Source organism: Onthophagus taurus, chromosome 5 (genome assembly GCF_036711975.1).
Source record: "Onthophagus taurus isolate NC chromosome 5, IU_Otau_3.0, whole genome shotgun sequence".
NCBI lineage: Eukaryota > Metazoa > Arthropoda > Insecta > Coleoptera > Scarabaeidae > Onthophagus > Onthophagus taurus.
The window spans coordinates 9,778,130-9,794,956 of NC_091970.1; the positions used below are offsets into that span (position 1 = coordinate 9,778,130).

Genomic DNA, 16,827 nt, shown 5'->3' on the forward strand with positions numbered 1-16,827 from the left:
CCGTACGTAAAATGAATGTTTGCCATCTCTTCGTTTGAGTATTGAACCATTTTGATTTAATTAAACGTAAATTATAATGGTTGTTGCACTAAAATAATTTTTTATCGACCGTTTGACAGCAAAGATCAAGAAATGAAAGGAGCCTACTAAGATTTTTAGTGATAGTTTAATACACATGTTTGTGTGCAGTATTTTACTTAGTATTATTTATCTTGAAAACGAGTGGTCGTAGACCATTTTATAAGTAGAACATTTTTTATGTATTTTTTTCCGTAGATTCTAATTTTGAGATTAAAATAGTGAAAAGATCAAAGCAAAACAAACTATGGGAAATAAATTGCGCCCCCTATCCCTTATTTCCGCAACTGCACATTCCTTCTAATTTTTTATTCGATTATCGTATTCGCCCCGTAAAAATAGATGGATATGCAAAATTTCGTGTTTCTAACCGTAGCAGTTTTTGAAATAATGAGAAATAACCTCATATTGAACGTATTCTTCAAAGCGCTCTACCTGCCTTAGGAAGCATTTTAGGACACACTTTATATGAACTTTTCTTCATGATTTTTTATGTAGAATGACACCTTTCAATATATGAATGCAATTTCCGGGCACCTGTATATGTAATGCTTTTATATTAACTGAATTATGAGGTATGAAATATACTGGGATTTTTATTGAAAATTGGGATTCAAACGGTTAAAGCTTTGTAACCAAATTTGGATCAGGTGGTTCACAAATAATTTGCCAAAAAAAATAACACGTCATTACACAAGCTATCATTACAAGCACTCCTATACAGGTGTCTCACGTAACTGGTTCGTTAGAACTTTTTAAGGTTCCACTATTCGTAGTGGTTTGAAATTTTGGTAACATGGGTTGTTCATTCTAAACTTTCGATCTAAAATATTTTCAAGATGGCCACCCCTTCCGGTCTACCAGAAGTAGACCACAACTTCGTTATTTTAAATGGAATGCTATAGTTTTTATTACACCTTTCAATTATACGTAAAAAAATATGTTGACTTTGATAAAAGTTGTTGGTACCTAGCGTTTTTTGTTTTCGAGTTATTTTGATTTTAAGTGTTTTTTAACAAATTTCACCATGGTCTTTAAAAGCCCATATCTTAGCTAACGATCATTCAAAAAAGCTCTGCATTGGCACGACTACTCTACAGATGCTGCCAAATAGATTGTCATTTGTTGTATCAGAGAATCTTATACAGGCTGGTCAAAAATTGAATTATCGTTTCTCAATATTCAATTGCGAGAAAGTCGAAAATTTTAAATAGAACACCCCATATTTCTTTACCCTATCAGAAAGGGAATTTAATTCTCTACAAATTATCTATAAACATTCCTATACCTATTTATTGTAGTTTCTCTGATATTGGAAAATTAATCAAAATCAGACATAGAATCCCAAAGCTCTTTTGTGTTTTTGTTAGCAGGCCAAGACGTTTTGACAGTTCATCGTTTAATTTATTTAAATTATTATTGGTATTATTACTACAATTAACTATGGTTGAATAACCTTTAGCTTGTTCACTTTTATTTACCAAAAATAACCAACAGAAAAACGAATAAATGAAACAATGAAAAACAACAATTTAATAACAGAATGAATAACATATAAAAAAACAAAAACTTAAAATTATAAAAAAATTAAAACTGTTCGATATGCTTGACCATTCACCATTAAACATTTTTCAACTCTTCTTTCGACTTCTACGGTTGTGGCCCGTAGAAGTTGGTCGTCATCAATAGTACGTAGTGCACGCACCATTCTATCACGCAACTCTTGTCGTTGCAAATAAAAATCCAATGGTGTTAAATCTGGAGATCGTGGAGGCCATTGCCATGGTCCATTTCTTCCAATCCACAAACAAATTGTTTAATTGTTGGTAAATTTGCCCTGAAGAGTGTGCTGGAGCGCCATCCAGTTGATACCAACAATTTACAAATGTGCTAAGAGGCAAACTTTCGCAAAAATCAGTAACTGTACCTCTTAAAATTTCTAAACATCGTTGACTGTTTAAATTTTCATCGTAAATTTCAAAACGAAGTTGGTTTCCCATTAACAAAACAAAAACGTTAAAACTAAATTTTTGTTGAAAATTTGCCTCTCTGACTGCATGAGGATTTTCGGCAGCCCAAATATGTAAATTTTGTCTATTAACAATACCCTCCCTCGAAAATTTTGATTCATCCGTCCAAATAAGTCGCGATAAAAATAAAGGATTTTCTTGAATTTTGCTGTCATTTTATGTAATCTTCCGGTAAAAGGCCCTGTAAGATATTGTATGTATTTTGTATCGGCGTAATATTCGATGCAATGATGGGTGAGATATTCCTAGAGAGTTCACTTTATTTATTAAGGAAGTTTTTTTAGCAGATATTACTTACCTAAATCGACCGAGGCACCTCTTACTGAAGAATTTGGGTAAGCAATAAAATATGATAAGACATTTATTTCATTATCTTCATCACTGGTGATAGGGAATTTACGATTTCTTGTTGTTTCGATGTTTGTAGAACTATTTCTTAGTTCCCCTCCTTTTCAATTTTTCGAAAATTTTTTTTAGATTTTATTTTTTTTGCGTTAGGTTTAGATATCTCTCATTAAATGTTCGACACGTCCTATCCAAAAATTTATTACATTCGCCATGAATATAAAACTAATTTAAAATATCGGCGTTGGAATAATTTGCCATGATATACAATGACTTTCACTCGTGATCAAAAGTAAGTAACAACAACAATAACACAAATATGGACCAAAAACTGTCAAAATTCCATGGCCTTCTAATAAAAAAAATCAAACGTTTTCCCGCATTCCGTGCATGCTTTGATTAATTTCCCAATATCAGGGAAACTACAATAAATAGGTATAGGAATGTTTATAGATAAGTTGTAGAGAATTAAATTCCCTTTCTGATAGGGTAAAAAAATACGGGGCATTCCATTTAAAATTTTCGACTTTCTAGCCATTGAATATGGAGAAACGGTAATTCAATTTTTGACCACCCTGTATCTATTTAACAACATCTGAAGAGTAATTGTGCCAATTTAGAGGTTTTTTTAATGAACGTTAACTGAGATATGGGCTTTTAAAGAGCATGGTGAAATTTTCCAAAAAAAGCTTAAAATCAAAATAACTCGAAAACAAAAAATGCTAGGTACCAACAACTTTTATCAAAGTCAACATATTTTTTTATGTATAATTGAAAGGTGTAATAAAAACTATAGCATTCCATTTAAAATAACGAAGTTGTGGTCTACTTCCGGTAGACCGGAAGTGGTGGCCATCTTGAAAATATTTTAGATTGAAAGTTTAGAATGAACAACCCATGCTACCAAAATTTCAAACCTCTACGAATAGTGGAACCTAAAAAAGTTCTAACGAACCAGTTACGTGAGACACCCTGTATAATAATTAAAAAAGAACACATGTAGAAACGCAATAATTATTAATTATTACATAACTTTTACCCGGGAATTTTGAAATTCCCGCGTTTTTCTTAATTCAATTTTCTGCCGATAGATGGTATTTTTTTTTTAAATTATTTTTAGATTATTATTAATTTATTTCGTTTAATTCTCTTGGTGCTTAATTAAAGTTTTTTTATCAAAAAATTAATTAAATCCCGTTCATTAAAATCATTAATTTCTGAATCAAAGTGTTTATAAAATTGACAGCTTTTTTGTGACAGCTGTGATTATTTTTATGATGTGAGGTTATGTCAAAATACTTTATTTCGAAGAATTCTTATACTAATATTTTAAATATTTGTTTCAGCTTTATGATTAATCTGAAATCAAGTTGAAATGGAAGAGCTGCATCAATTTTGGAGGCTTGAATTATCAACTAGAAGTGGTGTTTTATTAACAGAAATAATCTGTCAAATTAGGAAGAATTTAATGAAAGAAATTTTTATAATAATCTTCTCCAATTACGAAAAATCTCTAAGTTTTAGTTGAATCGCATAAACATAATAGGTAAAAACAATTTTATTTATAACAATAATTTAAAATAACCTCACTTTTTTGATTAAATTTTTAGCCGATGATGGAGGACATTTTACTTATTTTGACAACCACAAATCCTGGTAAGTTTTATTCATTACGGCCCTGGTTCTTGTTCTGAAAAGGTTCTTTCGAACATTATTAAGGCCTTGTTCGGTGTTGGATGAGAGCGGGTTATCTCGTTCTTCGCTCCTTGCGTATAGTGGGCGCCCCCTTTCCACCTCATCCTCCTCAACTCAGCTCTTGGATGCTTCACGCTTCGTCCGGTCGTTAATTATTTCATAATGAAAGGTCGTGAAAACGAGATTTGTTGAGTGCGAGGCGATTAACGCCGCAGCACCAGCTCAAACCAACCTCGATATCGATGCCGCCGCCTCCTCCTCGTCCACCGCGCAATTTTTGCTTCAACACACCATAATTGTTCTATCGATAATGTCGAAACTTCCATTAGAAGAACGAACAGGTCGTTAAATAAAACTAATAAGAAAATGAGATCAATTTATCTTCTATGAGAGAGAATAATATGATTAAATTGTGTTTATTTTTAGGTTGGAATGAGATGTGATGAGTGAAAATTTGAGATTGGGGGATAAAAATCATAAAATATCCATATTAATGAACCCCCAAAGAGAAGATAGATAAGAACCATCCTCATCAATCTTCCTTTAATTGTTCGAGACTTCTACCTGGGCGAAGAGAGTCACAGAATTTCCACGAAACTTCCCGCTGCGCAAAGTCGGGTTTCTCGAGGTAGTTCGTCCATTCTCGACACGGAGCTCGGTAAAACTCGTCGACACGACATTCCAAACGCAACCGCAGAACCTAAACATTCCCTTCGAGTGAACCGCGCGCGTCGGTAGCGTTCCGACGATTTTTCTCAAAACGAAAACACCATGCTTCTTCATCTCCGATTCGTGTTCGCCGTGGCGATGATCTTTTTGATGAGTGGCGTTCAATCGCTCGTTCGACAATGCGAACCTATTCGTATGGAAATTTGTCGTGGTCTCGGTTACAACTTGACAGCAATGCCGAACTTGGGTGGTAACGAATATCAAGAAGAAGCGGAGTTCTACCTGAAAACGTTCCAGCCGCTCATCAACTTTGGTTGTAGTCCGCAACTGAACCTGTTTCTATGTTCGGTTTACGTGCCTATGTGTACTGAGAAGGTGTCACATCCCATCGGACCGTGCCGCGGACTTTGCGAGGGTGTTCGCGATTTGTGCTTTCCGGTTTTGGAGAAATTTGGGTTCCCTTGGCCCGAGACTTTAAATTGTACCAAATTTCCCATCGAAAACAACCAAGAACACATGTGCATGGAAGGGCCAAAAAACATGATGGTTAGTTCTAGTGGACGCGGATCGCACGTTGATAACTCATTAAGAACACACGATTGTCCTCCGAATCACGCGAGAAACGACGCTTCCGGACCGTGCATCCCACTTTATGATCCAAACTTTTTGTTTGACGATAACGAAAAGAATTTCGCAGAGGTAAGATTTTTTTAATATTTATTTATAATAAAACGTAAGAAACCGGTTAAAAGAAGAAGAAGAAGAAGAAAAGGAAACGTTGACATCAAAAGGATCGTAAAAAACAAAAATACCTCCCCATCATCCTTCTAAAACGATTTATTGCGGAGAGGATTCTTGGGTTTTATGCCTTACCTCGTTTGGTCTTTTATTGATAAACAATCCGATCAGAAAAGAACACCAAACTTGAAAGCGTGAATACCGTTTAACTAAGATAAATAGTTCACGTGGTGCTCGTTATTATAATAATCGATGTAGGCGGGCAGCTTGGCTCGAAGAAGAAAGAACGATCACGAAGTTGGGGTTTCTTATCCGAGAGTACACATGCTCCGTGGTCTCGGCATCGGCTAACAAGCTTGGATCGCGAGACCACGCAACCCATAAATGCCCAGTAACGATCTCTGGAGTCTTGCTTTCGTTAATTACATCTGGAATATATCAGCTCCGCGGGTTTGAGTAACGAAGATAAATTGAAAGGGATAAAGCTCAAAATTAGAATATAAGGGAATTAACAATTAATTATATTCTATTTATAATTGTTACTTTTAGTGTTTATATTTGTGATTATTAACACCATTAGATGTTAAGGTGTAACAATTTTTAATAATAATCACTAAGACAAACAAAGTGAAAGAATATGAATCGTTTCTTGCACTTGATGAATTTTCGGACACCATTTTGCAACGTGCATAACCCTGAAGTTTCTAGATTTGGTTTTATTTATAATTATCCACTCTCATACATGTTTGGGATTAATGTTGATTAGAAATATATATTTTTTTATAATTAGTATCTAATTTAAGCAGAATAACTCAAATACTCACTCACATCTCTGTGGAGTAGCAATTATGATTCGCAATGACCTGTTCTGCAAAACGTGCGCAATTTCAGAAAGAGTGATCTATAGTTCGATCAAATTAAACGATCGTTATACTCTGCAGGTGATTCAAATGCCGCAATGACAAACACCGCTGAAGCGCGAGAAGCGCAGAGATGAGAGCTTGGTTTCAGATTTGCATGGATGTCAATTTCCTCAACCGATTTATTGTTGGCTGCGATTATAGGCTGGTAAGAGCGAATATCAGAAATGAAAGAAATACGGAAAGATATTTGGTTCTTCAAACAATCATCGACAATACCAACTTATGAGTTCTACGATCCAAGATGGTTCAAGGAAAAGTACAAATTTACAAGATGAAAAACGAGCAGGGAAGACTTATACTGCAAATTATACTTATCCAAAGCCGGAAAACATTTAATAATTACGTTATAGAGTCGATCAGGGTGAATGTGCGAAAATATGTACATTAATTGATAACATGTTAAAATTTATTAATTGCAACTACCTTCATGGTAGAGTACATAACCCCTAAAAATACAGTTAAGAATTTTCTTATGTGTCAAATTTCTGTTGCCGCGTATCTGTAGCAGGTAAGTTATTACTAACATTGTTACATATTTAATTATAAAACTCCGATAATATAAATCTGTAAAATTGTTAAAAATATTTAAAAACTTGTATATCACATTTACCCCAGTACTATTTAACGTTGTGGGGTGAATGTGACACCATTGAGTGAAGCGAATGTAACATCAAAAATCATTTTGGATTTTAATAAGAGTAACTTATACTAATACTGCAACTTATGCAATCACTGTTAATTTAAAAAAAAATCACGGCACTCTAAAGTTTTTTTTTACTGAACATATTAGCTAACACAACATTTTTGATAACCATAAGGTTTATGACCAAAAATGCCAAGAATATACAAAAAAAAAGAATATTAAATTAATAATTAATAATAGTACAGTCTGGAGATAGCAAAATTGCAGAACTAAAGGAAGACTTTATTGAAATGGAGAAACCGAAAAATGAAAACATCCAAACAGGGACATATTTGCTCGTAAAATTCAAAGGTGGCAAAAGAAAGTCAATAAATTATAGATATGTTTGTTGCTTGCAATTTGGAATAGATACCGATGAGGAAGTAGAAATAATGGGGTTGCAAAGTACTGATTCAAGTAAACGTAATTTCATTGTCAATGAAAAGGACGTTTCATATATAATGTTAGACCAAATACTGGGTGTTTTACAAGACCCCAATATTATCCAACAAGGGATGAGGTTCATCCCTACATATGGGGGAAATGTGACACTTTACATTTTGTTTAGTAAAACATAAAACAAATTGACATAATCAGAAAATAATAATAATAAAGACTTAGTAATATAATGTATGAAGAATATGTGGTAAAAATTTGAATTGAAAATATTGAAAAATCCGGATGTTACTAGCACCGAAACATAAACTTTGCTAAAACGTGTCACAATCACCCCACTTGACACTAATATAAACGATAAGAGGGGGAACTTCTTAAATGTGGGCTCTGAGGAGAAACTATGAATTGATGATGATAAACTGCGAGTTGCTCTTTGAGGAGGAACAGAAAAGCTCTCGAGAAGACAGGATGATAGGGGAAAATTGCAAGATTGAAGGAGGTATTGCTCATCCTGATGAACATTTCAACAAATTTGGCCATATTTATTGGTCAAATACCAGCTGCCTGAAAGTTGTTTGTTGCTTTCTCTATATTGCTGATATGATTGAAAGCTTTCGTAAAAAGTTTCACCACTTCATACTGTAACCAATTTACGAATAAGTTGTCGTTGATCCAACCCGAATCATTAACGGCTGCTATCATATCAGTATTGCCTTGAAGAACATCTTCACTTTTGTTTCATTAAAAGCTGTAATTCTATTTTTTATATCCGATACCTTTTTTAAATCCGTAGAATTAATCTTTTCCTGTCATTTGAGATGTTTTGTCAAAATTGTGCTTCAAATTATTTACTTTGGCAAATTTGATAGATATTTTCCGCACCATTTCTATGATTAAAGCATAAAATTGTTTACTGCATTTTATGATATGTTCTTCTACTTCTCTTTCTTAATTTTCTAAAAATATAGACTTTCTTGCTTTACAATTTGTTTCTTGAGATGGTCATGTGTAGCACTTTTTGGGACAGAATAAGTAGCAGCTGCTTTTCCCAGTGAAAGTTTAACGATTATAAATTGTCGACTGTGCAATATATTTAATTTATTTCTTTATAAAGCATATTTTGTCTAATTTAATCTTGTATCTCTTACCGTTTGTCATTTATCTGTCAGAGTTTAAGCGATCAGAATATTTAAGACACTCTGTATATTCCCTTTGGAGTTTTCCTGTATTGCGTTCACGGAGACATATTTATGTTGTTATATGTTTGCGTGAATTGGTCTGGGATGTTTTTTTTTCTTCATGTTATCTTGGTCTACAGTAGCGGTTAACATCATTCAAGTATTGTTCATGGTAGTGATACCACTAAAACCGTTTAAAAAATAAATGTGGAGCAACTTTCCTTCTATAACATTTTATAACATCTCCAACAGTAGTTGAGATATCTGCTGAGAACAATTAAAATCAAACACTCTGTATAGGGTCAAATCGTAGCAAAAGAATGCTTTCTCTTATAAAATAGTTTTCAGGAAACAATATTGACAATTACTTGTCACTCCTAAAGTATTATTTTATCAACCTCTTTGATGAGTAATGTGAGTGTGGAAGATTTAGATTGGAGCAATATTTTTAAATAATTTCTGATTATGCTTGAGGTTAGCTCTGATATCTTTAAAACAAATTTTAAAATCACACCATCTTTTTTATGATATTCTAAAGCTGGGTCCACATTAATAAAAATTTACGTTGTATGTGGTGTGTGTGCGTGGCAATGTGGACGGTTTGACGCACAAAGTGGTACACAAAAATTTTCGCCGCATACGAACCATCGAAAGTCGGTTATCTCCCGAACATCAAAGGAATTTGCGGCGCACAGGATTTGTATGTGGACGTGTTGTTGAAGTGAAATAATCTTAGTTTCAAAGAGGTACCTACCTGGCGTAGTTGTCTAGTAAGAGTATGTCTCAGCATAGCAATATGTTCAAGAAAAAGTCCGCTGCATTCATAATAATGCACAATTTAATTAAAAAAAAGGAAGAAAGTCGCAAGAAAAGGCTGTATTGGATGAAACATTTGTACCAAAGCAGAAATAATGAAGGTGAAGGCGTACATTTATTGAACATATTATCGTTAGATGAAAGCACTGGACATTTTAAGAACTCTTTAAGAATGTCTGTACAAGACTTCGAATTATTTATAAATTTGATTGGACCAAAAATCCAGAAGCAGGATACTAACTTCAGAGAAAGTATAAGTGTGAAGGACAGACTAGCTTTGACACTTCGTTTCTTCAGTACCTATTCAAAATATCTAAGCAAGCTATATCCATTATAGTTCCGCAAGTATGTAAAGCTTTACTTGATGTTCTACAAGATTGCATAAAGGTAAGTAAATGAAACAAACACATACCATCAAAAAGAACTTTTATTTAAACATATTTTTATTTTCAATTAGAAAAATTATTATTAAAGATTTAAAAATTGAGATAATTCAAATGTTACCGCATTTTCTGTAGCCACTGTATTTTCCACAGTCACTGGATTTTCTGTAGTGACTGTATCTTTTGTAATGACTGTTTGTTCTGAGGATGTGGGAAGTTTGCTGGTAACAACCAGGTATTGGGGTTGGGGAGATGGTGATACTGATAAAGGTGGTGAGCTACTTTGTAATGAAATATCACGAACAGAATGTAATGGTGAAACTGAATGTTGGGAAGGGGACATGAAACATTGGGAACTATTTGGTGCCCATTTGTGTATGGATCGCACTGATTCAATTTTTCCGCGACATATTTAGCAAATAGTTGTGTGCAATCTTCTTTTTCCATCGGTGCTTGTAATAGTATATTAAAAAACAAGTTTCGTAAGACACGCTTGAAATGCACGAATTCAAGTTGAAAAACGAGTGGCGAAGCCACGAGTTTTTTAATGAATGAGTGCTTTAAGTCTTATGAAATGTGTTTTTTATGCTATTTTTTGTAATTCGCGTTTTTATACTTTTTTTTTAACAAAAATAAAGTAAATTTTGGCAATGTAGGGAAATGGTATGTAGCAGTTGGTAACACCGGAACACTTGAAAATAGAAAGTTTGAATTGACAATTAGAAACTGTCAAAACACAAAATATATTCACCTGAAAAAAATGTTTGATGTACACCTCCCAAAATAAGAGAAATTGCTCAGAGTTAATGTCCTCATCATTGTGGACCTTGTATTCGATGCTAAGAACGTGTTTAAACATCCATAGACAAAAATGGTCAAATTGACAACTAGAAAAATTAATGACCCAATGTCACCAACTTGAACTGTATGAACTGTTTGAGTACTGTTATAGCTTCCATTACCGTAGCGAATTACAAAAAAACTTATAAGCCATTTCTATACGCGGATCCTCGTCATTTTTCTTTGCTCGCTTTCTTATTTTACTTGCTGGTTGTGCTGATATAGGTGCTTGTGGTATAGCGAAGCTTGTATCAGTATCATTGTTGGTGCCAGAACCATTTAAATTATTGTCAGGTTGAACATCAGCGTTTACATTTAAACTGGGATTAGGCTGGGCATTAGCGTTTATATTTAAAGTAGAACAAGGTTGAGCTTCGGCGTTTACATTTTTCTATAAAAAATATATATGTACATTATCTATAGTACGACCAACCCAATATGGATGGTCAAGCATCGCGATCGTTTTGAAAGGTACACTCAGAACAAAAATGTTGTGACGCTTAATTGAAAAGTTTGACATTTATATTTATAATGTGGACAATTGTGAATGCGAGGTTATGAGTGTTGCATTTTAGATTATAAAATAAAGGCTTTTTGTTTAGTTATTAATATTTGATTTTATGTCGACATATACAAAACAATATTATACTCTACATACATATTTATTGATTACATTATAACATAAAATATATTTGTGGTATTTCAAATTGTTCTCTCGGATTTCCCTGTCATTGCTGCCACACGACTTATAACCTGGTCAACACAAAATGTATATCTTCCTGCCGCCTTTTCATTCTCGCAAAATGTGATAATATTCTGCAGTATTGTGAGCGCTTCGCTCTGCTCGGATTTTCTCTTGGGCATGTTTGTAATATACGTATCTAATTGTGAAAATAAATTATATACATACATATCTGACACCTATTAAAATTAACATTACTGACCTGAAAATCAGATGAGAAGGGCTGTTGCTCTGAAAAGAACAGTTAATAGATAAACGAACTAGAACGATAATAGAAAATAAACTCGATAAACTCACAAAACCGTAATCTAACTCAAGCAACGCTGTCAAAGAAATGAAATGTCAGAAATATATCAAATACATATTGTTTTATTTGGTAATTTGACTGTACGACAGCCAAATATATAGGTCAAGGAGGTGAGGGGTAAGACGTTTCCGATAATAGTTCGCATATTTTCCGCCGGCCAAATCCAACTGGTCGCGCAATAACAATACTGTAAAAAAGATTTTAAAAATGTATATTATATTTTAAGTACGATTCTATCACTGCAGATTGATTTTTTTTAGATGCCTTCAACCCCAGAAGAATGGCAGGAAGTGGCTCGAGATTATGAGCAAATATGGAGTGAAATAAAAAAGTGAATACTATAATTACAAAGGCTTCTTTAGCATAGTACTTTTTGCTCTGGTCGATGCGAATTATAACTTTCTTTATGTTAATATTGGATGTCAAGGTAGAATTTCTGACGGGGGAGTATTCAGAAACACAGAACTTTATAAAAAAACTTGAGAGTAATACGTTAGGATTACCATCTGCAAAACCACTCCCTGGAGGAGACAAGGATATTATTCCCTATGTTATATTGTGGGTGATGAAACATTTACTTTGACAAAGAACGTAATGAAACCATTTGCTGGAGACCATAGAAAAGAATCAAAAGAACGAATTTTTAATTATAGGTTGAGCAGAGCTAGAAGAGTTATGGAAAATGTATTTGGCATAATTTCAGCTGTGTTTCGAGTTTTGAGAAAGCCAATTTTGCTAGAACCCAAAAAATGTGATTTAATAGTAATAACATTGATATTGTGTATCTTCATAATTATTTAATGAGGAGCAAGAGTTCAAAGAAGATATACACTCCTCCTGGAACTTTTGATACAGAAGTGGAAGGGCGTTTAGTTGAAGGAACTTGGAGATCTTCAGAAACCATTGACAACCTTAGGAATCTACGAAATATTCCACGAAGGTCAACATTTCAAGCAAATGAAGTCCGTGAAGGATTTTGTACTTATTTCACTACCGAAGGGGTGGTTGAATGGCAACTGGATTATTAATATCTATCTATGGTATTCTGAACTCCATTTTCTATATTTGGAGTATTAATTCATTTGTAATTCAATTATTATAAACATAATTTAAACAAAAAATTAAAGATTTGAAATTGTTTACTTACCAACTTTTCTTCTGAACTCAAGGTACTTCTAGGTTCGCCGATAAATATAAACAAATTTATATTTGCCATTTGTTGGAATAACTTACTAAAACATAACCTAACAAAATCATACTGCACACACAGACGGAGCAGGGCATACAACACGCACAGCACAAATATTTATTGGCTGTGTGTGGTACTTTTACGTCGGTAAAAATTTTCGCCGCACAGTAAATTTAACACACACGCAAATTTTTATTGATGTGGACCCAGCTTAATAGCAGAACAACATTATTTTCTTTGAAAAAACTAAAATATTCTTTAGTGATAATACATTTCAGCAGATGTCGCCAATATATAACACACAAAAATTGAGTACTCTTTATATTACATTGTATATATCATACACGATGAAAGCTTTAATAAATTTGGGATGAATGAGGAGGGTATAATGAATCCTGCTTCTGACAGTTTTCAAATTAATCGCTTTATCGGGTTTCAAAACGGTTGATCACATCTAACTTTTGCAAAAAAAATATGTTGATATAACGATTAACTTTTTATTCTCTCTAATTTTAAAAGTTACATATTTAGGCCGAAGAATTTCAATGAGTATGAGTCATACTTTCGTTGAAAATTTTATTATTGTTTCGCGCAAATATATCTATAAAACAACTTGTTTATAAATCTACTTGAAACATTTTAAACGAATGGAATTTAAAATATCTGTGTTACATTACAACATTTAATCTATTTACTTTTCTAAGTAATTGACGATATATTCGTAAATATACAGTTAAGTGCTTTTTAAGTGCTTATTTTAAATCTACTCACTTTTTGTTTGAATAAGATTAAGATGAGAACCTTATTTTCTTTTAATTATTAAATTTTTCAAAATCGTAATTTATGCATTTATTTATTTTTTTCTTTTTTGTTATAGGTTTGGATAACAGTTTGGGCAACGATATCATTTATTTCGAGTTTATTCGCCGCATTAACATTATCAATCGGCGGCGGGCGGGTCAAAGCAAGACCCCTGGTTAGTTTGGCTTTGTGTTATTGCCTGGTAAGCGTCGGTTGGATCACTCGAGTTATTACCGGAAGAAAAGCCGGTTCCTGTCTGCCAAACGAGAACGCCCAAGACTTCCACGAAGACGACGGACTCACAAACGCGAACTGCGCGATCGTTTTCCTGATGATTTATTACTTTGGGATGGCTGCCAATGCTTGGTAAGTTCCATAACGCATTTTTTCCTTTTAGAAATTCGAATTATAGATTTGAAAGTTGCTAAAATGATTATTTATGTAGAATTGTATGCTGTTGTAATAGAAAAATGTGGGTTGGGTCTAATTAAAATTGGAAAACGAGGGCGATTATCGCTGGTTGTGTAAACAAACTTCGAGATTGAGTGTGTTATTAATATTTCCTTTCGGATAACGAGCCGGCTGCCATAAATTTCAAACCGAAGACAGGTTTCGAACGCTGACAGCAGGTCAGCAACAGTGTGTGCTGTTGGCCAGGTATGAAAAGTTTCCTCCTCTTCCTTCTGGAATCTCAGTGGGATATCTGAAGGTTTAGATTTTTTTTGTTTGGTTTTAAACGGCTATTTTAGTTTGAGTTATCTATTATTACCACTTTGGGGGGCTGAATTAATATAAAATTCTTACATTTATATCATTTCTTGTTAAAGTAGTTAATAATAATGTGATGAGATCTTATGAATTGAACTAAATGTGTATACAAGTTTGAATAGGTAAGAAAATATTCTTGAAAATTTTTTATGTTCATGAACAATCTTTTGAAATGGACCTAAACACGACGTATTGCTATAAAACTGTCACAGGTGTTTTGATTTTGACAGTTTTGGTAAATCCAAGATGGCCGAAAATTAATGATTCGTAAATATTACTGTAGATAATTAAAAATTATGTGAAATGAGTCCAAACTCGACATATCTAGGTGTAATAATACCGGAGATATCTAGATTTTTATAAAAACAAGATGGCCGAAAACAAAACACTAAAAAATTGTGTCATCTATGCTTTTAAGAGTAAATTTTGTGAAAGATTTTGGGTGTTATATATCAAATTAGGTTAAAATTTTCTGATTTTTATGAAAATCTTATTCTTTTTGATGTTTATGAAAAATTTAAGAAATGTTGCTCTTTTAATTAAAACAAAAATTGAATATTTTGTATGTTCATGAACAATACTTTAAAGTGGATCTAAACACGACGTATTTTGCTATAAAACTGTCCTAGGTATTTTAATTTTTGACAGTTTTGGTAAAATCCAAGATGGCCGAAAATTAATGTCGTAAATATTACTGTAGATAATTAAAAATTATGTAAAATGAGTCCAAACTCGACATATCTAGGTGTAATAATACCGGAGATATTTAGATTTTTATAAAAACAAAATGGCCGAAAACAAAACACTAAGAAATCGTGTCATTTATGATTTAAAGAGTAAATTTTGTGAGAAATATAAGGTGTGATATATCAAATTAGGTTAAAATTTTCTGATCTTTATCAAAATCTTATTTTTTTTTGACGTTTATGAAAAATTTAATAATTGTTGTTCTTTTAATTTAAACTAAAATTGAACATTTTTTATGTTCATGAACAATCCTTTGAAGTGGACCTAAACACGACGTATTTTGCTATAAAACTATCCGAGGTATTTCAATTTTTGACAGTTTTGGTAAAATCCAAGATGGCCGAAAATTAATGATTCATAAATATTACTGTAGATAATTAAAAATTATGTAAAATGAGGCCAAACTCGACATATCTAGGTGTAATAGTACCGCAGATATCTAGATTTTTATAAAAAAAAGATGGCCGAAAACAACACACTAAGAAATCGTGTCATTTATGCTTTAAAGAGTGAATTTTATGATAGATATAGGGTGTGATATATCAAATTAGGTTAAAATTTTCTGATCTTTATGAAAATATTATTTTTTTGACATTTATGAAAAATTTAATAATTGTTGTTCTTTTAATTAAAACAAAAATTGGATATTTTGTATGTTCATGAACAATACTTTAAAGTTGATCTAAATACGACGTACTTTGCTATAAAACTGTCTGAGGTATTTTGATTTTTGACAGTTTTGGTAAAATCCAAGATGGCGGAAAATTAATGATTCGTAAATATTACTGTAGATAATTAAAAATTATGTAAAATGAGTTCAAACTCGACATATCTAGGTGTAATAGTACCGCAGATATCTAGATTTTTATAAAAAAAAGATGGCCGAAAACAAAACACTAAGAAATCGTGTCATTTATGCTTTAAAGAGTGAATTTTATGATAGATATAGGGTGTGATATATCAAATTAGGTTAAAATTTTCTGATCTTTATGAAAATCTTATTCTTTTTGATGTTTATGAAAAATTTAAGAAATGTTTTTCTTTTAATTAAAACTAAAATTGAAAATTTTTTATGTTCATGAACAATCCTTTGAAGTGGATCTAAATACGACGTATTTTGCTATAAAACTATTCCAGGTATTTTGATTTTTGACAGTTTTGGTAAAATCCAAGATGGCTGAAAATTAATGATTCGTAAATATTACTGTAGATAATTAAAAGTGATGTAAAATGAGTCCAAACTCGACATATCTAGGTGTAATAGTACCGCAGATATCTAGATTTTTATAAAAACAAGATGGCCGAAAACAAAACACTAAGAAATCGTGTCATTTATGCTTTAAAGAGTGAATTTTATGATAGATATAGGGTGTGATATATCAAATTAGGTTAAAATTTTCTGATCTTTATGAAAATCTTATTCTTTTTAATGTTTATGAAAAATTTAAGAAATGTTTTTCTTTTAATTAAAACTAAAATTGAAAATTTTTTATGTTCATG

General features: G+C 32.5%; 1 protein-coding gene across 2 annotated transcripts in view; it reads left to right on the forward strand.

Annotated features, from left to right (window-relative positions):
* The window catches only part of LOC111420014 (frizzled-4-like), a 72,007-nt gene that overhangs the window by 10,840 nt on the left and 44,340 nt on the right, over nt 1-16,827 (forward strand). For both annotated transcript variants that reach the window (XM_071196059.1, XM_071196058.1), the window contains exons 2-5: nt 3,800-3,999; nt 4,064-4,109; nt 4,575-5,516; nt 13,889-14,178. In XM_071196059.1, the coding sequence (XP_071052160.1) occupies nt 4,920-5,516; nt 13,889-14,178 (887 nt within the window). In that variant the 5' untranslated portion in view covers nt 3,800-3,999; nt 4,064-4,109; nt 4,575-4,919. The remainder of the gene's footprint in view (nt 1-3,799; nt 4,000-4,063; nt 4,110-4,574; nt 5,517-13,888; nt 14,179-16,827) is intronic.